Genomic DNA, 25,872 nt, shown 5'->3' on the forward strand with positions numbered 1-25,872 from the left:
ACAGAGGATGGCGTCATTACGTCCTGATGGATGAGACAGAGACTCAGAGAGGTGACGCCTTTGGTCTGGTTGGAGTGAGGACCAGGCCGCTGCTGCGAGGACAGGGCACTGCGTGCCCCAGTGTGCCTGCTCCCAAGATGATGTGGCCACCCTTGCTGGACAGGCTGGCCTGGTGACCAGACTGGTGCTGGCCGCCCCCTTCCTGAGCCTCCGACCTCCCTGCCATGACCTGGTGTCCTCACGCCAGCCTGCCAGGAAGGCAGCCTCTGCTTGAGCTCGCCCCTCCTCCCTCCCACCTGCTCCGCTCTCCTGCCAGAGATCCGGGCCCCAGCCTGGCCCTGGGGCTGAACTGGTGCAGCAGGCAGGCCATGGACAGGGAGACACAGAGCCTGCTTGGGACAGAGCCAACTCTAAAAGCTTTGTGCCGTGGGCAGGTGCTTTGACGTGAGGTACCTGTGCAGAGGGGAAGGAGCGGTTGAGGAGATATTGGTCAAAATATCAGAAGGTTAAGGGCATAGGGTTTGGAGATAGTTGCCCCCAGCCATCATATCCGCCAGCCCGGTGACCTTTAGGCAAGTTACATGACCTCTCTCAGACTCAGTTTGCTAATCTGTCCAATGGGAGTTTCAATACTTCGTTCATTAGCTGGTTCTGAGGATTAAATGGCATTCCATATGTCAGGGGCCAGGCACATAGTAGGTGCTGAAGAAATAATAGTTTCCCAAGGAAACAAAGAGGTTCTGGGAGCTTGCTTGGGGCCTCTTTCCTCTGCAACATCTTGGAGAGGAAAGAAGGAAGGACCGAGGGAGCTGGAGCAGCGACAGCCCTGTGTTTAGGGGGCACAAAACATGCCGACAGCTCCAGATTGAGCTACTGTATAGGAATAATTATGGCTGCTATTTTTGTGCATTTGTTTAATAACGTTAATTTGGCGACAGCCTGATATTATAGCATCCTTTCCCACACAGAGGTGGCTTTAGCTCCCTATTCACCAGAATTCATTTGCATTTTTCCTGTGGGGTTTGGGGCCCAGGAGCTGGTGACTCACTGCTCGAGGGGGCCTCTAGGAAAGGCCCCCGTCCACACAGGGGTGGGAGCAGCGGGACGTGAGCTCCTGGCAATATCGCCTCGTGACAGGCAAACTTGAAACCCACCCAGCCTCTCTGGAAATGGCCTTCTAGCCATTCTCTGGGTCTCCCCAGAAGCTGGCAAGGGAGTGGCTGTTCTTGAGCCATTTAACCGGGGAAGACTTCTTGGAGGAGAAATGGCGGTATGGTTGTTTAATGGCCTTGGAGCAGAGGACAGCACAGGAGCCAGAAAGAAAAATAATACTACTGGAATTCTAATAACCTGTATTCTTACATGCAGAGGGGATCTCGTGACCCAGTGGTGGGAACCTCAGGTTTCCATGTCAGAAGAATCTGGCCTCCAGTTCTTATCCTCTGAGGACCTCCACTTCATGCCGTCCCCTCTCTCTCCTCCCTGCTACCCTTGGTGGAATTAACCTTCCTTCCTTCCTGTGCCCAGATCACGTGCTCGGTCCCATACCACCAGTTTTATGATTGGATTATGTGTCTTCATGGTAAACTGCGGGCTCTTGCAAGTCCCTCTACCTCTTGGATCAGGGACTGCAGGCAGATCGCTTCCGTCCTCTGTTTCTTCGGCTGTAAGCTAGAAGTAATACTGCTCCCCTCGTGGGATGGTTGAGTATTCAAGGGACACTATTAGATTGACGAAAACCAGAATACTAGATAAACCTAAGTGGTTCTTAACTGGGGGCAAACCCCCTTCCCCCACCCAGGACGTGTGGCAATATCTGGAGATGATTTTTGGTGGCCACAGTGGAGGATGGGGGCACTGCTGGTACCTAGTGGGTGGAGGTCATGGTGGATGTCCTGCAAGGCACAGGACAGCTCCCACAGCAAATATTATCCGGCCCCAAATGTCAGTGGTGCTGAGGCTGAGGAATTCTGGGCTGTTTATTGGGAATGGGGGTGGGGGGCCGTCATGCCCTGCCTGTGGGAATACGAACTGGAGCTCCATTCTGTAAATCAAAAAGGCAGTGTTTGGTCAAATTAAGTGTACACATATCCCATGATTCGGACATGTCACTCCTCGGCGTATCCCACAGACATGGTCACAAGGTCTGTAAGGAGACAGATGTCTCTGTTTTAGCATCACTGGTGAGTTGGAGGCCACCTGGCACAGGTGAAGCGCTGAGCCAGGGTCAGATCTGGGAGATGAGCTCGTGACTCTGGCCTCTCGATCTCATTTTCCTGGCATCTGTCACTGGGATTTAGGCAAAGGGCAATGGGTGTCAACCGCGCCATGCTAGACAGTGATTAGGAGCATGGGTGACGTGTTCATGGAGCAAAAACAGAAGCACCATGAAAGCCGTGCTGGCTGAAGAGTGGGAAGGAATGACATGCACAGGGTGGCCCCACTTATTCAAATTAAAGCATCCAGGCAAAAATCAACACTATACATTTTAAGGAGCACATATAAACAGAAAGATTGCATTATTAAACACATTTGAATGGTTGCCTGTGGTGTGGGAGAGGAAAAGAAAAACAATGAGTGAGTGAAAAAGCAAGAGGCAAGCCTTGTGTGGACCTGGGTGGCCGGGCCCCAGGACCTGGAGAGTCTAATTAACTCAGAGTCTGCTCTGGGGTTTGAAATAAACAAACAAACAAAAAAAAGAAATTGTGTAGGATAAATTGCCTAGGATAGAAGCTGGCATATAGTGGGTACTGAATACATGGCAGCAAAAACCAAAGTACTGTATTAGTACTAATTTAATTATTAATAGGCTAATGGGGTAAATTATTAAGAACACTTTGACATTTTCCAGCTTCTTCTTCCCCGAGTCCTGGACAGTGTGATCCACTGTTGTTTCCAAGGATCCACTGGGAGAAAATATGGAGTATCTTCCTTGCTAAGGGGACAGGTTGGAAGGAAGTCCTTGGAAGAGGTCAGGCTGTGGATCTCCTGCTAGCCTCTGTACCCCCACCCCATTGCATCCCTGGAAAGCCCTTGGGGGTACTGAGTTTCCATCACCCACCTGAGTGGGGGCTCCAAGTCAGGTTGAATTGGACATGAAAAGCAAGATGACACCTCATCTGAATGGGGCGAGGTAAATTCATTCGCACTAAACTTTTTTTCTCTGCATCTCATGCAGCCAGCAACGTGGGAGCTCACACATACGGAGCTTCAGGAGACGTTTTATTGACCAAATGGAAATACTCCGCGTCCTCTCCAGCTGATGGGCCTCAGATTGTCGGAGCCTCACCTTCCACAGCACCCACTGGCCATTCGCTTCCTAAATTCAGCCTGGAAAATGGGATCCAAAAGCCATAGTCTGCTGTGAGCTCATTCCAGGACCTGAGTCTGACTCCTCAGCATTTTGCCTGGACCAGGCTGTTGGGGTGCAACAGATGACACCTGGCGCCACACTCCCTGCTCAGTCCCAGCACTGTGCGTCTCCTGCAGCAGCTAGGAAGCAGGGAGGGTGTGGCGACGTTCCGCCACGGACTGCATCTCGTGTAGGAAGATCTCTGGAATCATTCTGCAGCTGGTTCCAACATTGGTTGTGTGAAATAATAGAAAATGCGTATCTTGGTCTCTGCCCCCCGTTCCTGGCACAGAGTTCCTAAACCCCTTGTAAGTTCCTAAGTGATAAGAGCAGTAGAAGCACCTTTTGTTCTAATATTTGGTCCCTGCCCCTGGTTCCTTGCACAGAACTCCTAAATCCCTTGGCGCCTCCTGGATGATGGGAGCGTCTTTTGTTCTAGTGAGCTGACTCTGGGTGGGCTCCTGGAGGGCTTCGGGATGCGGGCTGGCCACCAGAACAACCAAGCCCCATGATTAGAAGCTTGAGACGTTCAGCCCCATCCCCCATCCTCCAGGAAGGGGAGAGGGAGTGGAAATTGAGTCAAATTGAGTCAATGATGGATCGTCGCTCGGTGATGGGACTCTAAAAATCCCCAGAATAAGAGGTTTCAAGAGCATCCAGGTTGGTGAACACAGCCACCTGCCTAGAGGGTGGTCCATCCCCCTCCACTGGGGTAGGAGCTCTTACACTCAGGACCTTCCAGAACTCATCCTGTGTATCTCTTCACTGGGCAGTTCATCTGTAACCTTTATCGTATCCTTTATTATATAACAGACTGGTCAATGTGTTTCCCTGAGTTCTGTGAGCCGTTCTGGCAAATGATTGGATCCAAGAAGGGAAGTTGTGGGAGCCTCCAATTTATAGCCAAGTTGGACACAAGTTGTGGGTAACCTGGGGCCTTCTTCTTGTGATGGGCATCTGAAGTGGGGGGCAGTCTTGTGGGACTGAGCCCTTAACCTGTGGGGTCTGCAGTTAAGTCGTTAGTGTTAAGTCTGGTTAAGTCTGGTTAGTGTCAGAATTGAATTGAGTTGAAGGATACCCAGCTGGTGTCACTGAGAATTGCTTGGTGTGGGGAGAAACCCCAACAGGTTTCAAAGTACTGCATGTGACAGTAACGGAAGAGGCATTGAGTTTTTCCTGCGCAGGTTGGCATCACAAGTAGAGATGGGGGACAAGGAGTTGGGATAATTAGAGAGCTTTCAGGGAAACGATATCTCACCGTTCCTTTCCATCTATTCTCGAATGGGAACCTGCATTTCTCTGATTATAGAAGGAGTGCTTTGGCTGTGCCGGGCATTTAGAACTGCTGATGCCAATCATTTGAAACAGGACATGCAGACCACTGCAAATATTACCATCCGGGTGATCGTGGGCAAGCCCCTAACCTTCTCTGGGTCTCAGTATCCTGTGTGCACAGGATTGAGAGGGTTAAATGAAATGAAGCGTGTAAAGTATCAACTATGTGCCGGGCACTCTGATAAGGGCTTTACATGCATGTGGATGATGACGTTTCGTGATGACCCTCTGCCAGAGCTGAAGCTGAAGTCGTGCTGTCTAAACTGACATTTATCTTGATTCAAGAGGGCGAATCCATTTCCCCCAAACCTGTGGCTGGTCTTGTAGGACACCCTCCAGCCTTGATCATTTAGGGAACCAAGAATTGCTTTGGATTTAATGTGTGGCACTCACCCGGAGTCTCCTGTGGGGTTTGTCTAATTTAGTCTCTTTTCCATTATGTTAATAAAAATAACTTAATCTGAGAAGGACTTTGCACTTTACATACCCAGTGTTGTTTTTTTTTTTAACAGACTCACATGGATTCTATTGAGTCTGAAATTAGATATTGTATCTGAAATGTGAGTGTGAGTAGATTTAAGATAAAATTGATCAAATCCATCTATTGAGAAGACTGTGATGGTCTCTTTATTGCTTGATTAGAAAGCTCTAAAGCCTTCAGGCCTTGTTGTTTTTTTTTATGATTGCCGAGTGTAAAATGAACTAGTCAAAGACCAGTGATGAAGAGTGATTTAAAGCCTGCAGCTGGAGCCATGAGGCTGCAAGGCCGTTTCTGAGCGCCTGGCAGCCTCCTCAGGGCCGGGGGTCCGGCCCGTGGCCCACAGGGGGTGGAGAACACTTGGCTCCGGATGCCGAGCGCTGCTTGTCATCTTTCTCCAGGGCAAGCTCCTGCTGCGTCCCAGTGAACACCAGCTCACCCGGGCACGGCCCAGGGGCAGAAAGGCTGGGCATGAGCCATGGACTTGGTACCTTGCTCAAGGCACAGCCTTGTCTCAGGAGGCTGGGAGGGAGCGAGCAAGATGCCTGGGACTTCAGTGTCCTCAGTTGCCCACCCAGCACCATTTCCCCTTCTTGTCCTGCATTCCTGTGGGAAGCCACCCCTCCCAGCTAGACTCAGGAGAGGTGGTTCTGTCCCCAGTTCCAGGGGTAAATCCTGGTAGAGCTGAGTCAGTGGTTTTCAGCCCTGGTCTCACATTAGAAACACCTTGGGAGCTTTAAAAAAAATTCATGTGTCTGGAACCCAATCCCTAGCGTTTAAAGCTGGCATAGCCTTGAGGTCACCTGGAAGCATGTCAGAGAAACAGACTGTCAGGGCCCACTGCAGACCACAGTCAGAATCTCTGGACTAGGAGGACAACAGGCCAAAGCCAGCGGTGGTGTAGCAGATTGTATGTTCCGAGGCGACAGTCACTGATGCCAGCAGCCCGAGCGATCCTGAGTGGAATCACCTTGCTGAGCCCAGTCAACCCCTAAAACTGTCAGAGATGATATGAGTGCAATTGTCTAGAGCTACTGAGTTTGGGAATAGTTTGTTATCTATCAATGGGCAACTGGAGCTCTGCCCTTGCCAGAGGGTGGGTTAGGAAGGGGCAGGTGCCGGGAACGGGCAGTTTGGGCCAGTAAGACATGAGGTGGGGCCTTCTGGTGTTGCTTCCCGGGAAGTCATCTGTGTTGCTGAGAAAGCCGCAGAAGATGAGCCAGTCCTTTTCTTCTTTCTGACGTTGCTATGACGCTTGGGAGCACTGCTGCCACCTTGCTACCAACCCAAGGATAAAGTCAAGCCCGAGGACAGCACAGCCAAGAGACGGAAGAGCTTGGTTCTTGATGGCATTACTAAGCCACTGAATCAGCTAGCCTCAAACCCACACCTACCCGTGGCCTTCCAGGTGTGAAGATAATCAACTCTTTTTGTTTAAAGCATTTGAGTCGAGTTCACTTGCTGTTGAAGTGCCCTACCTGCTGCAGTGTGGAGGCCAGAAGCCAATCTGCAAATCTTTGAAAAGGGAGGGTCTCGAGGTAGGGTCAACGGGCAGTGGGGGGTGAGGTCTTCCCCCCAGAACTGTTCCTCCTGATAGTGAGGAGAGAGCAAGAGGGTGGGGAGAAAGCCCCTCCCAGGCCATGGGCAGCCCAGGAGGGCAGGGCTGAGAATGCAAGTCAGCATGCTTGGGTCATAGAGATGGTGGCCATGAGGGGGCCCTCAGCCCCGAGTCAGCACATCTTCCATGGGCACCCCCCACGAATTCCCATCTAAGTTCTCATTTAGGTTCACTTCCTCCCAGGGAAGGGTGCCTGTGGAGGCTGCCCATCTTGTGGATGGAGAAACTGAGGCTCAAAATGTGCTACTGGTTTGCCCAGAGGAAGTGGCTGGGCAGTGGGTGCTCGAGGCCCAGCCTGAGGTCCTTCCTCCTGCCTAGAGGAAGCCGGGGCTGGGACTCAGCAAGGACGCTGCAGACCCCATCCCATCCCTGAGGCCTCAGCCATCAGGGTAGCCAGCCAGTGTCTTGCCTGCAGAGCCGAGGCTGAGGCTGAGCTCTTCACACTATTTCTAGGGCAGCTTTTCCAGGGAACCATTAATTCTCTCACCCAACGCCCGCCTGGAAGCTTTCATCTAACAGACAGTCGTATCTTAGGAGCCTTTCAGGCAGGAGCATCTTTCTGTCCTTCTTTTAGCATGAAAGTGGTGCCTCTTGACCTTGAACCTGTGCTTAAAACTTCTGAAAATGGCTGAACAAGGGCCTTACTCCCCACAATGCTGTCTAGGGGAGCAGACACTGGATTGAGAAGCTGTCCCCCATCCCCTGTGGCTGAGAGGAGGGAATGGGCCGCTGGGTTCTGCCTTAGGCCCCTCCCTCTAGCTATCCTGGGGGGCCTGCCGTTCGCACTCCATTATATGCAGTCTTGTTCTTCTGTGGGTGTCCCCCAAGTATCTACACTCATCTAAATTCCACATTCTTTGGGGGGTGTCGTTTGGATGCTCCTGACAGGAGGCAGAACCTGTGGATCCATCATCTGAGCTTGGCTGGGTTTTGTTGAAACACCTACAGCCTTTAAAGTTGGAGACAAAGTCTGGGGACTGAGCCTGGAGACAATTACATCCACCCCCCTCATTATATGAATGAAGAGCTGAGGGCCCCATGCTGCTGGCAACACAGAGAGGGTGGAGCAGCACCCTGATGGGACTCAGGCCTTTGAATAGTGGGTCCACTGCCACCCTGGACCCAGCAGAGCAGGGAGATCAGGCTTCAAGCACAGGAGAAAGCTGGGGCAGACCAAGGGTCACAGGGCAGAACTCTAGGATCCCAGTACAGTTGTGTGTGGGAATCCAGAGGTCTTAGTTCTGCCAGAAGGGCAGGTCCGAGGCCCCAGTGCCCCTCCTGCATCCTGGAGGGGCTATGGCCGGGCTATGGCTCACCATCCTGTACCTTGGGGGTAGTTCTGGGCCAGCAGATGGGAGCTGCTGAGCCTCACTGCCATGGCAGAGCTCACACTTGCAGTCCAGGCTGGGACCTGGCCCATTTGGGCCTGAGCACAAGTGCATTCAGCAGAACTCACTTCTGCACCCACTCATGATGTGGACTGCTTGTGTTCCAGAAGCAAATTCACTTCACAAGGATCATGTTAACATGTGAGCGTGTGGTCACTGAGTGTGAGAGAAAAATCAAGACTGGGGAGCTGCAAACATCTCTGTGTTCTCACTGGGCATGCCATGCATGGCGGTGCCGACTCCCCTGACCCTCATTCCCGCAGCCACCCTGTAAGTCTTAAGGTGGAATGCCATTTCTCTTGTCTTCCTCTGCCCTTTATCCACTTGTGGTGGCTAATTTCGTGTGTCAGCTTGCCTGGGCCATGGTGCTCAGATATTATTCTGGCTGTTTCTGTCAAGGTTGTTTGCAGGATGAGATTAACATTTAAATCAGTGAATTTAGAGTAAAGCACATAACCCTTCATAGTGTGGTGGGCCTTGTCCAATCAGTTGAAGACCCCAAATAGAACAAAGACTGACTTCCCCCTGAGCAGAAAGGAAATCCGCCAGCAGATGGCCTTCAGGCTCAAACTGCAACTCTTCCCTGAGTCCCCAGTCTGCTGGCCTCCCCCCGATTTTGGGCTCGCCAAGCCTCCATCGTCATGTGAACAATTCCTTAAACCTAATGTATCCACATCTTGTGGGCTCTGTTTCTCTGGAGAACCCTAATACATCACTTCCATTTAGGGAGAAAGGACAGTGACTCAAACATAAAGGAGGTGGCTCCCCTCACACACGGCCCTTGAGAACATCACAGAGAAGCTGGTGGCGCCTGGGGACCTGCCCCCTCAACACACGCAGCCCTAATGACGACCATTCCTCTGGAGGCTGGCTGGTGGGGAGGGGGGGTCACTGCCCTTCCCTGGGGTGAGGAGGAGGCTGGTGGGCTCCAGGTGGGAGGGGACCAGCGTCAGAACTATTCCTGCCCAGTGACTAGGAGCCCAAGTGGTCTTACTCCATAATTCATCAGACTTTGTTTCCCCCTCCCATTTTTTGAGGGTGAAAAAGATAAAAACTCACAAATGTATTTTTTTTAATTGCTGGAGAAAACAAAAGATCAGAAAGTGAATTGGGGAAGGGACCCTAATGGTGATTCTGAGTTGAGTTTACACACTAACATCTGATAAAAATCTTTTGATTATGGAGAGGCTGCAAAGAGGCCCCAGTTCTGAGACTAATTTATAGATGGAAAAGACATTGTAATGGTTGCACAATTATTTTCGCATTCACCCGTCCCTTATGAGGGGAGACACCAACCCAGAACCTGTTCCTAAGGTAGGCGTAGAGTGCACGCCCCCGGGGCACGGGCTGCTTGCATCAGCTGCTCGGCATCCAGGCCAGTAAAGGCCTGTCTGAATGATGTCACAGGCAATAATCAGCTCGTGTTTAGGAGTGGATTCCATTTTTCCCTCGTGCACAAAAACAAGCCTGGCACAGTGACAGGAAAGGAATGCTACAGAGAGAGAAAAAGGGTATTTTAAGCTAATTACAATGGCAAAAACTGGAATAAAGCACATTTCAACAACTGTCTGGTTTGGAAATGCTATCTAATGGTCTCCAAGTACACTAACCCATTCCTCTGCTGCAGGGGAGAATGTGGTTTCCGGATCATTCTATAAACAGTAACCTGACACTACAAGTCATTGTAGGGGCCTAATGGGCTGGAACGTTGGGTCTTTACAGTTGCTACCAGTTTATAGGCAAGGGTTAGGCACATATGAGGGCAATTGGGAGCTTTCTACGTGAGGACGAACCATTAGAGTTGGGGTGGCTGTGTGGGAGAGGGGCTTGGAAATAATTCAGGCCAAGCCGCTCTCAGTGGAAGGGGCTGCTCGAGGATTCACACTGAGACAGTGGCTGGACTGGGGCCAGAATGGGCTTCTCTTCTCTTTCCCCTCTACTATGCTGTGAAAAGAGTAGAAAGACCTACCTACGAAGTCACTTGCCTGTTATGGGCTGATTTGTGTCCCCCGAATTCATATGGTGGACCCTCATCTCCAGTACCTCAGAATAGGATTGTGTTTGGAGATGGTGGCCCCTCAACAGTGATTAGGATGGGCTCCAATCCAATGCAATGTGTTTTTGTAAGAGACAATGTGGACACCAGGGGTGTGCACACGTGCAGAGTAAAGACAGGTGAGGACGCTTCGAGAAGATGGCCATCTGCACGCCAGGGAAAACCCTCAGAAGAAACCAAATCTGCTGACCCTTTGATCTCGGGCATCCGGCCTCCAAAACTGAGAAAATAAATGTCTGTTGCTTAAGCCGCCCAGTCTCTGGCATTCTGTTATGGCTGCCCTAGCAGACTAACATGCTGCCCTTCTGAAAGCCACACACGCTAGATGCCCTGTGTTCTGTGCTGCTCGGCAGAGCCCATGTCGCCCACTGTGGCCGTGTACCCAGAACTGAAATGCTGTCTTAAGAAGAGCAAGAGAGAAAAGCTGGGTTGGCAGAAGTACCCAGCAGAGAGCTACTCACAATCTCAAAACCCAAAATGCATGTGCTGAGAAGACCCCGGGGAACCGAGGGGGGCCGTGTCCTGCAGCGGCCCTCCTGCCACTCCTCCCTCCCGCAGTGGCTCTGCGGAAGGAGCTTTGCACTTCCCAGCTCGGGTTTCCTACTGGGAAGATGGGCACCACCTGCCTCGTCTTCTGGAGGCATCTACTTGCCTACGTATGTCCCAGACCGAGAAAGCAGACACTGCCCTATATTTGGCTTAATTGGCAAACCCCAAATGTTCACGGGCACCCTCAGAAGAGCAGCTAGGTGGTTCCAAGTCTGGCTTGTTCAGACTTAAAATGCACCAGGTGTTGGCAAATCCAGCTCCAAATGCCAGGCAACCTCTTAGAAAGCTGCCTTCTACTTAGGCGGTGCGGACGGTTGTCTGTCTACATGATTAGATTTCAGGGCCTTGGATGGGAAATACTGCCCCTGTGAGCGGGGACTGTGACCCCAGGGCCTGAAGCAGCGGCTCCTGGTAATACTGCCTCGGGCCAGCCAAATTCTGAAACTCTTACTGTCAGAGCCACTCCTTTGGGTTAAGGCATTAGAGACCCTGTTATATGTTATGAAGGGGCCCTGCATATTAAGACATCGTCAGCCATTAACATCTCTTTGTGACTTCATTCGAGTGGCCTCAGACCCACCCTTGGGGGCCAAGCCTAGGACTGCCCCGAGGTCTGGTGGGAGCGGAGGGGGAAAGATTCACAGCCTGCGGGGTGGAGGGGCAGGTGGAGAGCGCAGACAGGTGTGTGTATGGGGGGATGCGGGTGACAAAAAAGGATACAGGATTTCACAGGAAACACTGCTTGACGATTCTGAACCAGCCAGACCTCCTTATCGGTCTCCTTTTGGCCGGATGGCCCGGACATGAGCGTGAGGGCCAGGCCAGTTGGCAAACGCACAGTCCGGCTGGGTCTGTGTAAAGAACTTGGCATCTCAGAGCTGGCCTGGGTCTGGGGCCATGAAATAGGGTGTGCAGGGACCGACACACAGCTGGGGCACTCACCTCTCCCAGGAAAGGGGAGGCCTGCAGGAGTACTGGTGCACAGGAGGGGGGTCTAAACCCAGGCTCTCAGCCGGTAGGCTCACACCCACCTTGGGGCAGTTAGAGCTATTCTGGGGGAAGCAAGGGGAAGACGCAGGTCAAGGGGTAGCAGTTAAGCAAGGAGGTAGCCCGGGCCTGTCAACTGAGGGTCTGGGGTTCGCGGGCCGGCAGGGGAGCACGGGAGGGGCCGTCTGGGGCCCACAGTCCAGGGAGGAAGGCGGCCGGGCTCAGCAGGGGGAAGACGACATCTGGTCATAGTCGGGGCACTTGAGCAGGGCCGGATAGTTGCTGCTCATCTGCAGGGAGGCGTCGCTGGAGATGTCGGAGGGGCTGCGGCCTCGGACCCAGGCGTCCGGGTGCAGGAACTGGCCCGAGTAATCAGAGCAGTTGCTGAGGCGCGGGCGGTAGAAGCTGGGGTGAGGCCTGTACGCGCCCTCGGCGGTGTACCTCTTCATGAACAGGTACACGGACATCACCCCGGCACTCTACAGGGAGGAGAAAGCAGAGGGCAGCTCGCGGCTGGGGGCCCGGCCTTGCTGCCCCGCAGCGTCTGCACAGGACGCAGCGCGAGTGGATGGAGCCGGCACAGGAGGTGAGGGAGTGACGCATTCGGGGGGAGGAGGCTGGCGCTAGAGGCGGTGGGTCCAGGATGTGCGGGGCATTGACCTCCTCCCTCCCAACCTGGGCACTGCCCCGCCCCTACCCAGCCTGACGGAAGGGGCTTACCTCTGTTAAGAGGAAGGAGATGGCAGCGAAGGCAAACGACCACCCGTACTTGTAGCTGAAGTAGGTCTCTGGGTCCTTGGTCCTGTTGAGCATCTCATCATTGATGCTGGAGATGTAGAGCACCAGGCCCACCACCAGCGAGAGGCCTGGGTCAAGGGCAAGGGGGTGCTGAGCAGAGGCCCAGGAGTGTGCTGATGGGGCACCCGCCTCCCCTCGGGGCCTAGGTGGAAAGCCACTGGTCTTGTGGACATGATGCCCCGCCTCTGGAGTTCCAGGAGGGCAGGAGTCCTCTTCCTGGGGTCTCTGCTCAGACTATTACCTTCTAGAAAGCAGAGAGTTGCAGGTAAGAAAGCTCCTTCTCCAGCCACCTCCTCAGCCTGAGTAAGCCTGCTGGTTCTCACCCACCTGCCCACTGGAATCACCTGTCAGACGTACATGCCTGAGCCCCTCCCCCAGACATCCTGGGTCCCTTGGCCTGCGCTGGGGCCCTGGCCCTGTAGCATCCTAAAAGCTCCCCAGGTGGTGCTAATGTGAACAGAGGGTGAGAACCCCGGCTAGCAGCATCCTTTGCTAAAGTGAGGGATGAGATAGGCTCCCTTAACAGAGGCAGCCAGGGCCTCTGATCCCTGACTCCAGCAGTGGGTGAGTGGTAACATCATGAGGGAGACCAAGTGGTCCATGGTCTACACAGCCCAAGGCCAGGCTGTGGCCTGCTGAGACTGTTAGGCAGGAGAGTTTAAAAAGAGTTTACCCAGATTCTGGCAAGAACTAAATTGGGAGGCCAGTGGGGCCCTAACTCCTACTGCCTTTGTGCAAATGATGACCTCAGGTATGGGTCCCATCAATTAGTGGCTGCAAGTGCATCAGGACCTAATTAATTACTCTGTTTTGAGTTGTTCAGGTTTAATTCTATTCACATGATTAAAGTAGGGCATCTTCAAAGATGAATGTTAAAGGAAAATATGTGTGACTCAAGCCTAACTCACGTTTGAATCGTTGTTGGCCCAAGTGAACCCTCTCCATTGTTATTAAAACAACTTCATGTGGCCCAGTTCAGTCTGAGATTTCTGACCATATTGTCTGCCGCTGGAAACCTCAGGTGCCTTGGAGCTGCCATAAGCTCTGACTACTGCAAAGTTCCCAGAAAGATACAGGAGGGGCTTAACCCTGGGCCTGGACATCTGGGACTAGGTAGAAATGTCAGAGGGTGGGACACGGCAGGTGCCCAATGTATATGTGTTGGATGGAGAGGTGGAAGGGTGGGTGAATGGATCCATAGCAGGAAGAATGGATGGAAGATGAGTGGGCGAATTAAAAAGCAGGTGGACAGATGCATGGAAGGATGAATTCATGGAAGGAGAAACGAAAAAAGGAAAGGGAGGGAGAGGCAGGGAAAGAAAAGGAAGAAAGGAAGGCTGGCTCTCGGGCATCAGGCATTCTGACTGCCACCTGGCTCCTGAGCTATACTGACAAGAAAATGTTAGGAAAAGGAACCTAAACTGGAGTGTAAGCCAGGTGACAATCAGAATACCTGGCACACAAGAGCTATGTTTCCTCTCCTCTTTCCACCCACGCATCCATCCACCTACCCACCCATCCACCCACCCACTACTCAAGCCGTCCATCTGTCCATCCACTGTCTGAGCCTCCCCTCCCTAGCCCATCCCTGGCTATCCCTAACCCACCCACAGGTCCGGGCTTCTGGACACCTAAATACAAGCTCTGGCAGTTGGCCTGCAGGGTTATCTCCAAAATAAAAGGTCCTCATGAAAATGCACAGGTCTCCTTGAGGGGGAGCAAGAGCCTATCCTTATTCACCACGTTGTTTCCCCTTCTTACTCTGCACAGTCCTGAGAGTGATCTTCCCCATGTCCACAGGTCTCTCTTCTACTCCCTGGGCTGACTGCTCCCAAACCTCTGTCTTTGGATCAGGCCACTTCCAAGGGCGTCAGACCCAGAGCCTCCATCAGCCATCTGTGCATCTGCTCCCAGATGTTACATGGGCACCCCGAACTCAGCATTTCCCACAAAATACATAGTCCTTGCCCCAGATTTGTTTCTTCTCCTGTGATCTCTAGGTCAACAATGGAACGTGCCATCTGGCCATTGCCCAGGCGAGAACTTAGCACTTGCCCTTGACTCTTCCCTTGGAAGCTGGGTCCTAGGCCTCTGGGTTTACCTTCTAAATGTCACCTGGATCCTCTTATTTCTCTCTTTCCTGCTATTATCCCCTCCCCTCCCTGTACTACTGAAACGGCCTCTCGCCTGCTTTGCCATCCTCCCTCCATTCCCTTCAGGAGTAGTGTGAAAATCCTCAGCTCAGATCACATCATTCCTCAGCTCTAAATCCTTCCAAGCTTTCTCACAAACTCCAACATCCACAGGGGACCTCGACACCTTCCCCAGTCTCTCCTCCTTATGCTCCCGCCACGGTGAGCCTCTTCCCTGACCGACCCTTGGTCTGAGGTTCGACCACTGGTCCTGGCCCCACAGCAGGCCTTGCTGACCACTACCACCGTCTTCTCATGCTGTGTTCGGATTTCCTCTTATGTTGGCCACAGCACTGACCTTGTAGGCAGTGGGGCTGGCTCCCAGAACAAGACCTGGTAGCTACTGTGAATGGAGGACAGAAAGAATGATGAAGTACAGCCTGGTGTCAGTCCAGAAGGCAGATCCACAGGGAAAGCACCTGGGCAGGCCTGGGGCATGGGTGTGACTGGAAGGTGAAGGGGACAGTAGGAATCTCCTGGGAAGTAGAAGGGCCGTTGTTTCAAAGGCAGACTGTATTTGCCTTTCATGCAAAAACATGAAGACATAGCCCCTTCAAAAATAGCAACACTCATTATCAGCGGGAACTAAAAAGCAGGGTGTGAGGATGAACCCTGGGTGCTAGTCCCACCTCTGCCCACGGGACCCTGTTAGGCCCCCCCTCCTCCAGAGGCGGTGGCTGGGCCTCTGGTCACGGACGTCTCCTCCAGCCCTGCATCAATCCTGCCTGGGCACTGACTCGGTTGGTCCAGAGCAAGGGGTGGTCCTACGGCCGTGACCAGGACTTCCCAGAGCAGAGCATTTAGGGGTCAAATACGAAAGCTCAGAGTGCTTGAAGGCAAGTGATGCAACGTACCCGAGAGGATGAAGAAGATGCCGGAGACAAAGGCCAGGATCGTTCTGTGCGGACGGATGTGGCCGATGTTGCTCAGGATGAACCCAATGAACATGAAGAAGAGGCTGACCAGCGGGAACGGTGTGGCCGACCGGATCATTTCTGATTGGGGGGACCAGAGGACGCCGTCAGCCACCCCCAGCTGGTGCTCCCGGTGTTGTCTGGCTGGTCCCCAAAGCCCTTGCCTGCACGGGCAACCTGGGGTCCAGCCCCTCCCGCGGTAGCCGGGGGACCTTGGCACCCACAAGGCTTTTGTCCTGAGGCAGACCTCTAGGTGCCACCGCATTCAGGGCCTCTGTCTTCTCCAGGCAGAAACTGCTCCCTCCAGCTGGGTTAGCAGGAGTCTCACCTGCCTGCAGCGCGTGGGCTGCAGCCACCTCATCTCACTTCCTCCCCTGGGGCATTTGTCATCTCCGTGGGCAAGAGTTGCTCGGAGCAGGGCAGGAGACGGTCCCTGGCCTCTGTCTTCGTTAGCAATAATTACTCAGGCAGTGGTCACTGTAACGGTCTTGCCCTTGGTTCCTGAGAGATGACCTTTAAGTCCTTGGACTTTCCCAAGGGATAGGAGTACCTTTGTCACGGGTGGGGGGTGGCCCTGGACCACACCTGAGTTTGGCAACAGATGACTCAGCATGGGAGCTGGAAAGACCAACCATGTGATAAAGGCCTGATGGGGGAGGGCAGGGGGCTGGAGATGGTGTTCAGTGAAGTGGTCCATAGCTCTATCACTCGTGCTATGTAATGAAACCCAACAAAAACTCTGGGCACCAAAGTCTGGTTGAGCTTCCTGGTCAGTGAGCACATCGATGTGCTGGGATGGTGATGCGTCCTGACTCCGTGGGGATAAGATGTGCAAACGCTGCCCTGCAGACCTTCCCAGTCCTCACCGTAGGTGTCTCTTCATTTGGACAGTGCTGATTCACACCCTTTATAATAAAACTGTGATGGTAAGTATAGTGCTTTCCTGAGTTCCATTAGTTCTAGGAAATCTTTGAACCTCAGGAGGTCACGGGAACCTCCAAGTTGTAGCCCACTGGTCAGAAGTGCCACGGCCTGGGGACTTCCCAACCTGCGGCTGGCGTGTGAGGTGAGCACACTCTGGTTGGGACTGTGCCCTTAGCCTGTGAAGTTTTTGCTAACTTGGGGTGATTAGTATCAGAATTGTATAGCAGGTTCACCTTGGGGATCTTGCTCTGGTGGGGCAAGGGGCGTGACGTCAGTCTCACTGGGGGCCAGAGAGCTTTGATCAGCTCCTGGAGTGCAATGGTCTGAATGTTTTTGTGCCCCCAGAATTTCTATGTCGTAACTTAATGCCCAGTGTGATGGTATCAGGTGGTGGGACCTGCGGGAGGTGCTTGGGTCATGAGGGTGGAGTCCTCGTGAATGGGATTAGTGCCCTGATGAAAGAGACCCCAGAGAGCTGCCCCACCCCACCCACCACGTGAGGACGCAGCGAGGGGACACCAGCTGTGAACAGAAAGAGGGCCTTCACTAGAACGTGACCATGCCAGAGCCTTGATCTTGGACTTCTAGCCCCCAGAACTCAGTAAGTTTCTGTTGATGGGAAGTGACCTGGTCTACGGCATTCTGTTGCAGCCCGCACTGCGACACTGGGCCTGGGTGCCCTCTCACTTGCCTGGGTCCCAGGGCTTGAAGACTCTAGAAACCCATCGGCACCACTGAAAAAATACTCAGCAGAGTGAGCTCCGGCGAGCTCAGGCCAGCACGACCAGCCGTGTAAGGGCAGTTGCTCCCGAGAAACAAGCTTCCCCCTGCCCCGCTCTGCTCTGTCCAGCCAGTGAGTCGGGTTGGACAGTCTGAGGCACCTACTTAGAACGTTGACAGTGGACTCTGACGTCAGCTGGGCGTTCATGGGCATCACGTACTCTATGGTGAAGCAGCGGCCCTGCTCCTCACCTAGGAAGACAAGAATCACTAACATTCCTGGGTCCTTCTTGAACACAGATTCGCAGTTGGTACATTCAAATGGTATTTTCAGGTCTTCTAGGATCTTTGACCCACTGTGTATTTGCACCTGGGCTGGGTCCAAACGGCCTGTCCCTGGCTGCTGACCCCCTGATGTCACACCTTTCCTGGAGAAGTGCCGCTGTGAAGAGCGACCCTGGCGCTGAGAGGCCACCCGAAAGCAGCCAGCACTGCAGACCCCAGACTGAGAAAACCACCTGTGGCCGGCATGTTGCACTGGGATAGACTCCGCTGATGCTGGCATTTGCCTGACTTGGGCTCCCCAGCGTAGGTATCCAAAAGCCTTGTCAACCTCTTTGGAAGCCAGATCTGAGTGACTTCAAACTCTGCTGCAGGTCTCAGCAGAGACCGATGTCACACAGTCTAGGCAGTGGGAGGTGAGGTGTCAAATGCCACTCCCAAAGCAGACCCAGTAAGCCACCAGGAGACCAGGCCTTCCGGGGTCCTCCCTGCTCACCCCCCACCCCCACCCCCAGGCCCCTGCCCTGAAGCTGGGAGGAGCAGGGGCTCCCTCTGCCCAGCGTGCACGTAGGGTACAGGGCCTTTCAGGCAGCCGCACTGTGGTGACTCCGGCCGGCTCAGGACTGTGGCCAGTCTGCAGGCCTGGAGATGCTCTTCCTATGCAGGCTGGTCCGGCCACGGTAAAGGGAACAAGGACGTAGTTTCCGGAGCAGCAACTCATGGGTTCCAGAGGAGACCTGGCAGGCTGAAGAGGGGCCCAGAGGGGCAGGATCAAAGACTGCACCCCCTGCAAAGTTGGAAGGCCCTGAGCCTGTGTTTTTTCTCTGCCATTTCATGGAAGATGAAGAGAGAACCTGCCGAGTATTTCCTGCCCTGTGGACCCAGCTAGTGGAGGTAAGTGAGGATGAGTCAACACTTCCTTCGCCTCCCGGCTCTTCAGTTCCTCATTTGTAAAGTGGAAATAATAACTAGGCCTGCCTTGCACTGTGTGGGAGGCACTTGGATAAAAAATTCAATGAGCTATGGCATGCAGGGGCATCTTTAGACCTGCGTGGTGCCAGCCTCACTCGGCCTGGGAGGCAGAGAGCGGGGCAGGCGGGGCTGCATTCCTCTCTCCAGAGGGAGGGCACGGACCCTGGAGATAAGGGGACTTGCTCAGATGGACATCGCAAGTCTGGGCTTGGGTCTGCGGTTCCTCTACGTCATTTCACGGGATAGAGAAACGCGAAGCATCGCAGCGTGTCCTGGTTGCTGCAGTGAGCCCTGCCCAGGGTTCCTGGGGATTGTCCGCCATGAACTGCCTCCTTCTAGGCTGGGCATCTCCTCCCAGTGGGGGCCTCTTGAGCAGGTTTTCTCGGGGGGAGGGACTGTACCTCTCTCTGGGGCAGGGCTGTCCCCAACCTCGGGCCCCCTTACCTGCCAGGAAGCAGACACGCCACAGGCCCGAGTGCAGGGAGAGCTTGATCTCGGTGCTCTGGTTCTGGGGCAGGACCACGCCCTCTTCCAGGTAGAGCCAGTAGTCGGTGCTGACTGCGATGCCCAGGAGACCCAGGCCACAGACGGCAAAGACGCTGCTCAGCAGGGTGAGGGCCTTCCGCCCGCACGCACTCATCTTCCTGGACAGCTGTGTGCACCTGCAGGTCCCACCAGCAGGGAGTGGGCTCTGGGGACAGGGGACAGGGTGAGATGGCAGTAGCAGCCACAGCTCTGAGCAGCCAAGATGGGGGCCTTGGGGCAGTGGCTAATGTCACACCTGCCTGGCTAAACAGATGAGCAAGGACAATAGGACAGTTCCCTGGACAGCAGGCCACCACGATGAGAGAGGTGACACCCTCTTCCTACCCCTGTCAGGACTTCACAGCTTCTTGGCAGGCCAGTACAAGGGCAACTCCCTTCCTCTCTGGGAGTCCCCCTGGCTGGATAATGCCACCCACCCATTCATTCAGCAACCTGTTGTGCTGATGTGGAGGTAAGACAAACACACCACTCAGCAGCCTTGCCCTGCAGAGCTCCCATCTAGAAGAACAAATATACACTCAAGGCAATTAACATGCAGCTTGAGATCTGCCCTAGAGCTGGAGCACGGTGGAGGAACGGAGGCGAGAAGGCTGCTGGGGCCCACCTCTCTGCGAGGAGAAGGACTCTGAGCCCCTGCTGGCCGAGAGCAGCGGAATCAGCGGGGCAAGTGGCTGAGCCTTGGGAAGAGGCAGGGGGCGGAGGAGGCTTCCCGGGACGGCGTCTTCCTCATGGACCCTAATCATGTGTCGTTCTGGGTCAGCACAGCTAAAGAAACCATACCACAATCCAGGTCCAGTGGGTCTCCTAAGCCCACCTCCTCAGAAAATGACTCTTGCCTGCTCAGCACGTGGTATTGGCAGGAGCCAGCTCCGAGCCAGCCAAGGAGAGGCTGGGAGTCTGTGCAAGGTGTGCACAGATGTGCTGCAGGGAGCACACCTCCTGGCCCCTGCCAGGGCTGGGCACAGGACCAGGCCAAGAGCTGAGTAAAGTGAGGACTGAGGCTGACTGAGGCTGGCCCCCCAAGAGCCCACAGCCCAGCTCAAGGATTCTGAACTCTGCCTGCAATCTAGTCCCCCAGGGAGCATCTAAGAATCCCTACTGCCTCGGAGATTCTGATGCAATGCGTCTCACACGGGGATGGTGGTATCTTTAAGTGCTCCCAGGGATTCTAACATGCAGCCCGGGGTGCGAAGCATTGATCTTTGCTACTCCAGGTGTAATCCAGGGACCAGGAGCATCAGCACCGCCTGGGAGCTAGTGGAATCTCAGGTCCCTACAACTCTGTAAATCAGAGTCTGCATTTTAACAAGATCCAGGCGAGTTGCACACCTGAGAAGGACTGTGCCAAGCAAACAGGGACAACACTACAGTGTAGTAACTGTTGTGATGTGGAAAGCCCAGGATGTGATGAGAGTCCAGAAGAGGGTGGCCCAGTGGGACTGGAGGGGCAGACAGAGCCATTTCTAAAGAGGGTGGGGCCTGGGCAACTCAGTACGTCGCCTAACCCAGTCATGCCTGCAACATCGCTAGCTGCCAGCGTCTTTCATTGGCTTCTTGCAATAACACAAAGTTAGAAATTTTGAAACAGGACGTTCCTGTTCAGGGAAGTGTCAGGTGCCACGGCACCAAACTCAAGGGCCAGGGATGATTGCAGGGACCCTACCCAAGACATGGCATCATATCTCAGCTGAGACACAGGTGGATCGTGGCTGAGCCAGCAGGAAAGGGACAGAAGCCACACTCAGGTGTGGAGGTTTGACTGGTCTGTGGAGTCTGAGCTTCCTGTAGGAGGTGGGGAAGAGAAAGGGGGAGGAAAGTGGGCGCTCTTTGCAAGAAGGGGGGACATCCTGGCCCTGATTCCTCAGCCCCAGCCCTGCCCTATCAGCTGCTCATGGGGAAGTTGATAAATAGAATGATCTCCACGCTGGCCTCCTGGAGGCATGTGTGAGTTCACGAAGCTAAATCTCCCTGTCCGCTGGATCATTAAACCGGAGAGCTGGGGTTTAATCCAAGCCAGTCCCTCCTGCACTGGCTTTGACAAAAAAGGGAAAAATGAAATGCAGAACAGCCAGCCTTCCACCAAGCCAAGTCATTCTCCACTCAGTGGGGTAGGAGGCACAGTGGAGCATCTGGCTCCTGATGGGCTTATGAGTATCTAATAAAGCACCTACTATGCGTGGAGCCCTGTGCTTGCTGCTGTGGAAGTGGAAAACAGAGGCACAGGAGCTTGCAGAGTTCACGAGCTGGAAAAATAGGAAACAATAGCATCACGACTATGGGGGAGGGTGGGGCAGCATCCTAGCAGGTGGAAGCTTTGGTCCCAATGAGGACGGGAGGGGTGGCAGGCAGGCTGCCTGGAGGAAGCCTAGGGAAATGGCTATTTGGATTGGCAGATGGGCTGTGATGGGGTAATGATAGTACCTTTTTATGGTGGTCTACTAAGTACTTTCACTTACATTTGAGGCTTGCAAAACCCCAAAATCTGCCAGAGAGAATGGAATTAGAACACCACGGATGGTTAGTGTGGGCAAGGGGAGGAGAGGAGAAAGGGGTACGATGCCCGGATGAGAACACCTGCCCGGGGTGCTGCAAGGAGCCTTGAACGGAGAGGCAGGAAAGCTGGACTTCATACTCAGCCCTGTCACGGAAGAGCTGTGTGAGCTGGAAAACTAGCCTTTCTGAGCCCTGTTTTTCTCCTGGGTAACATAGGGGGAAGAGACTAATCATAAACGTAAAGTTTATTGGCTCTCGTCATTGTTAGGCATTCTGTTAAGCGCTTATTCTATGTTAATCCTTACAGCTCTATTACCATCCCAAGCGGAGGATCAGAGAAGTTAAGAAACTTGCCCAAGATCACTCAGCTAGCAAGTGGCGGTGCCTGCATTTGAACTTCACCCTGCCTCATTCTCAAGACCTTTCTCCTGCTGTCCCTATGAGTGTTTTCCAAAGTGGGTTCCATGGAGCAGTACTTCCAAGGAATATTCTAGAAAAAGGACTCTGGTGGAAGAAAGCTTGGGAAGCACGGCATCTAGGTTTTGAAGAGTCACATTGTACATTAAAATGTTAAAGTCTTGAAAAGCCCATTTAGCTTCTCTAGTTCCAGTGTTTCCCAAACTTATTTGTCCACAGAATGGCTTCTTGTTCTGTGGAACCCACTTTGGGAATGATGCTGCCCCCCATGGAGAATGAAAAAGAATTGCCTGACCCACTCCACAAAATTGCTGGGGGATTGAACGCAGCAGCAGCTATGACAGTGCTCTGGAAGATCTAAAGCCCTCACCTGTGTAAGGACTTAGTACTGTGAGAAACAGTGGGTTAATAAGCCTCTGTTCTTGGGGGGCAGACAGAACGGGGCTCCTCCACTGCCTGGCTGGAGCTGGACTGCCAATTATAATGGTAAACTTGGCAGAGAGATGAAAAAGATTTGGATCTTGGACATTTGGAAAGATGAAAGTAGAGAGAAGACTGGATCTGAATCTATAAAAGCAAAACATAAAAGAGCTGGTTGGAGCTGACCCAGCCTGGGAACCCCTACACTGGCAGCCTGTGAAGCCCGGAGGGAGCTGGGAGAAGGGGAAAGCCCCCTTCCAGAGTACATAGCAAATTTATGGAAGTCTGCACAGAATGGAAAACAACCATCTTATTAAACGACTATATTTATACTTCTATTATGAAACCATATTTATTTATAAAGAATACCATTGGCGGAGTACTGAAAGCCTTTGATCTCATCATGACCTCACAGAATCCCATAAACAGGTAGTATTAGCCCCATTTCATAGATGGGGTCTGAGGCTCAGAGATGTTAAGGAGCCTAAGAACATCCCAGGTGCGTGGCAGATGGAGGGTTGACACCTAGGAATAATTCCAAGTCTATGCTCCAGCTATACTATCTCCCTATGGAAGAAATAAATGGGTTTTAAGAAGGGTTGGAGCGAAGAGGCACAGAGTAGGTCACTAGGGAATCTAAGAATGTAGGTGGCATGATAATACGGAAGACTGCCTTTGTAAATAGGCAAGTGTTGCATGAGGGCTCCTCTCTGCCTGATCCACCTGGGCTTGCTACGAGGGGCCAGGGGTGTATCTTCCCATGTCAGGTTCAGGGAAGTGCACTCTAACTCAGCATTTCCGATTTTGAAAACCCCCTTTCTAGGACGGGAAGAAAACCCCCTTAATATTTCCCTCTAAGCCTGTATTAGGAAATCCAGGTCCAGAGGGGAGATTACCTGGGATTACCCAGCCAGCGCCACGGAGGCACAACAAGAGTATGAGCTGGAAATCTTTTGAAAACTGATCCAGTGCTTTTTTTTCTCTGTCCTGCATGGAAAATTATAAGGCAGAAGATGAAAATTACCTGTGTTTCTCTACTCTGAAAACAACTCCATTATTAACACCTTAAATCACTGCCTTGCAGTCTTTTTGTTCCTGTGTAACTGGGCACGTGTGTACACATTGTCCTCCTCTCGCTGTCTTCAGTGGGTGGGGGCAGGGCCAGGAGTGCCCTTGCAGATACTGTGGTCTAGAGAGAGTTCCTAGTTCCCTCGCAATCAGGCCTGTGCCCACGGCTTTGCTTTCACATGCTCGCTCTCCTTCCCAAGAGCCCCATCCATTTGGTTTTTCTGATGGGGGAGGCAGACCATTTTTATAAGTTGCTACCATCAGAGAAGATGTCTATGCTATAATATCAAATGAATAAAGCGGGATGTAAAACAACTTGTTTAACTTGAACTCGACTGTGAAAAAAAATTCAGGGACTGGGAAGAAATAAACCAAAATGTTGACAGTGGATGCTTCCGGGTAATAAGGTTATGTATATTTGATTGTCTTTACATTTTTCTGCACTCAACAAAGCTTCTAAAAGAGCATGTATTATTTCTATAGGCAGAGAAGAAAACTAAAGACTAGAGCCATCAATTCTCCAATCACTGTCCTCATAAACAAAAGTGAAATGCAGGGCCCAGCTAAACTCCTGGGCTAGAGATGCTGAAATGCAGCGTCATCCTTTGGAGCAAGGGGCCCAGAAGCACGGCAGCTTTGAGCCTTTTAAGATGATTATCCTGGTGCCATTACCTCTAAGTATTAACTTGTTAATTATCAGGAATTAACAGTCACTAATTATCATCCCTGGCTAGCAATTAGGAAGAAATGTCTTGTGGAGATTAAATCACTAATGGTGCATTTCCCTGCCCAAGCCAATAATAAAAAGGCTTGCAATAAAGGGCTTAGGTGCTGAGATAGGTGACGTTACAGGCATGAGTGAGAGCCCAGTTAGGAGCTGCTGGGGAGGATGGACAGGGTTGAACTGCAGAGAAGGAGACAGAAAGTGGAAGGACGGTCCAGTGTAGACACCCTGATCTCCGTTTCCTACTAGCCCAGAGAAAACCCAGTAGTTGATGAGGATTTGGGGTGCAGGGGCTCTCAACAGGACTTCTGAGCCAGTTACAGCAGCTGCCCCTGTGAGCTGGCCTAGTGACTCGGCATCAGTTTGGCCAACACCCAGCAGGGTGAGCTGGTGACCAGAGGCCAACCCCCAGGGGTCCTATGGCTTTTGCTGCTTCCCATCATGCTGATCCCCTTTCCATTCTAGGGTGGTGAAAAAGTGACCACAAATTCTTTGACACTCCTCCCATTCAGAAGTGGGGTCCATACAGGCTGAGTCTTAGGCAGGTTTATGATGACTTCAACCAGTAGAGCACACGTAAGTGATGCGTTGTAACTTCTGAGGCTGGGTCATAAAAGGACCTGCAGTCCACCTAGTTCCCTTGGGAGCACGCTCAAGGGGAAAGAAGTAAGAAATCATGTAAGCAGCCCAAGGCCCCTGAGATTGCCATGCACTACTGACATTTGGGGCTAGGTAGTTCTGTACTGGGAGGTGTCATGTGCATATGAAGATGCTCAGTAGCATCTCTAACCTCTATCCACCAAATGAAGTAGCACCCTAGCTATAATCAATAAAAATGTCCCCTGGGCGGCAAAACACCCCTGATTGAGAACCACTGCCTTGGAGGCCATGCATAGGTGCTCTGGTGGACAGCCTGGCTGAGCTCCCAGGCATGGGGCTACCCAGCCATCCTGAAGTCCAGCCCAGTTGAACCTTCAGATTGCTGCAGCCCCAGCCAATATCTGACTGCATCCTCATGAGAAACTCCGAACAAGAACTGCCCAGCTGAGCACTTCCCAAATTCCTGGCCCACAAAATCATGAGCAAAACGATAGTTGTGTTTTATACCATTCTGTTTTGAGGGAATTTGTTATTAGTGAAAGTTACCAAAATAACCCTATTACTCAATTAATTAGCATCTTCTTCTTACTGCCTAAGTATGATATAAACCTCAAGAGTCACTCTGGAATGTAGACTTAGTAATGGAGGGCCTGAGGGATCAGGCCAATCTGAGTTGGAATGCCAATTCTTCCACATCACGTCATCAGCAAGTCCCATGACCACTCTGAACCTCAGGATCTTCATCTGTATAAAGGGATAGCCTTATATTCCTTTGTGGTGAAGATTTACACAAGTGTAATAGAATAAGGTGGCTGCTTCAGGCCATCTCAGAACAGTGCTGCAGTCGGAGATTAAAACCACCTGACACGAAAGGTCAATGAACAGGGCGGACTTAATAGGGTAAATGTTACTGAAAAGGGGCAAAATGGTCCAGACTTCCTTGTATCCATCCTGCTCTCCAACCTCCTTCTCATCATGGCAGTTGTTCCCTGCAGAATTGTCCTCATTTCCATCCTTACCAAATTTCAGGCCCCCTGTC

General features: G+C 52.6%; 1 protein-coding gene across 2 annotated transcripts in view; it reads right to left on the bottom strand.

Moving 5' to 3' along the window:
• Positions 1-9,142: 9,142 nt before the first annotated feature.
• Positions 9,143-25,872, bottom strand: part of CACNG5 (calcium voltage-gated channel auxiliary subunit gamma 5) — a 49,504-nt gene continuing 32,774 nt past the window's right edge. Inside the window, exons 2-7 of one of the 2 annotated variants that reach the window (XM_036899924.2) lie at positions 23,338-23,428; positions 19,010-19,256; positions 17,477-17,563; positions 15,608-15,748; positions 12,484-12,629; positions 9,143-12,242 (exon numbers count right to left, since the gene is read on the bottom strand). In XM_036899924.2, the coding sequence (XP_036755819.1) occupies positions 11,985-12,242; positions 12,484-12,629; positions 15,608-15,748; positions 17,477-17,563; positions 19,010-19,205 (828 nt within the window). In that variant the 5' untranslated portion in view covers positions 19,206-19,256; positions 23,338-23,428 and the 3' untranslated portion in view covers positions 9,143-11,984. The remainder of the gene's footprint in view (positions 12,243-12,483; positions 12,630-15,607; positions 15,749-17,476; positions 17,564-19,009; positions 19,257-23,337; positions 23,429-25,872) is intronic. The other variant, XM_036899925.2, reaches the window with a different exon arrangement.

This window comes from Manis pentadactyla, chromosome 4 (genome assembly GCF_030020395.1).
Source record: "Manis pentadactyla isolate mManPen7 chromosome 4, mManPen7.hap1, whole genome shotgun sequence".
Lineage (NCBI taxonomy): Eukaryota > Metazoa > Chordata > Mammalia > Pholidota > Manidae > Manis > Manis pentadactyla.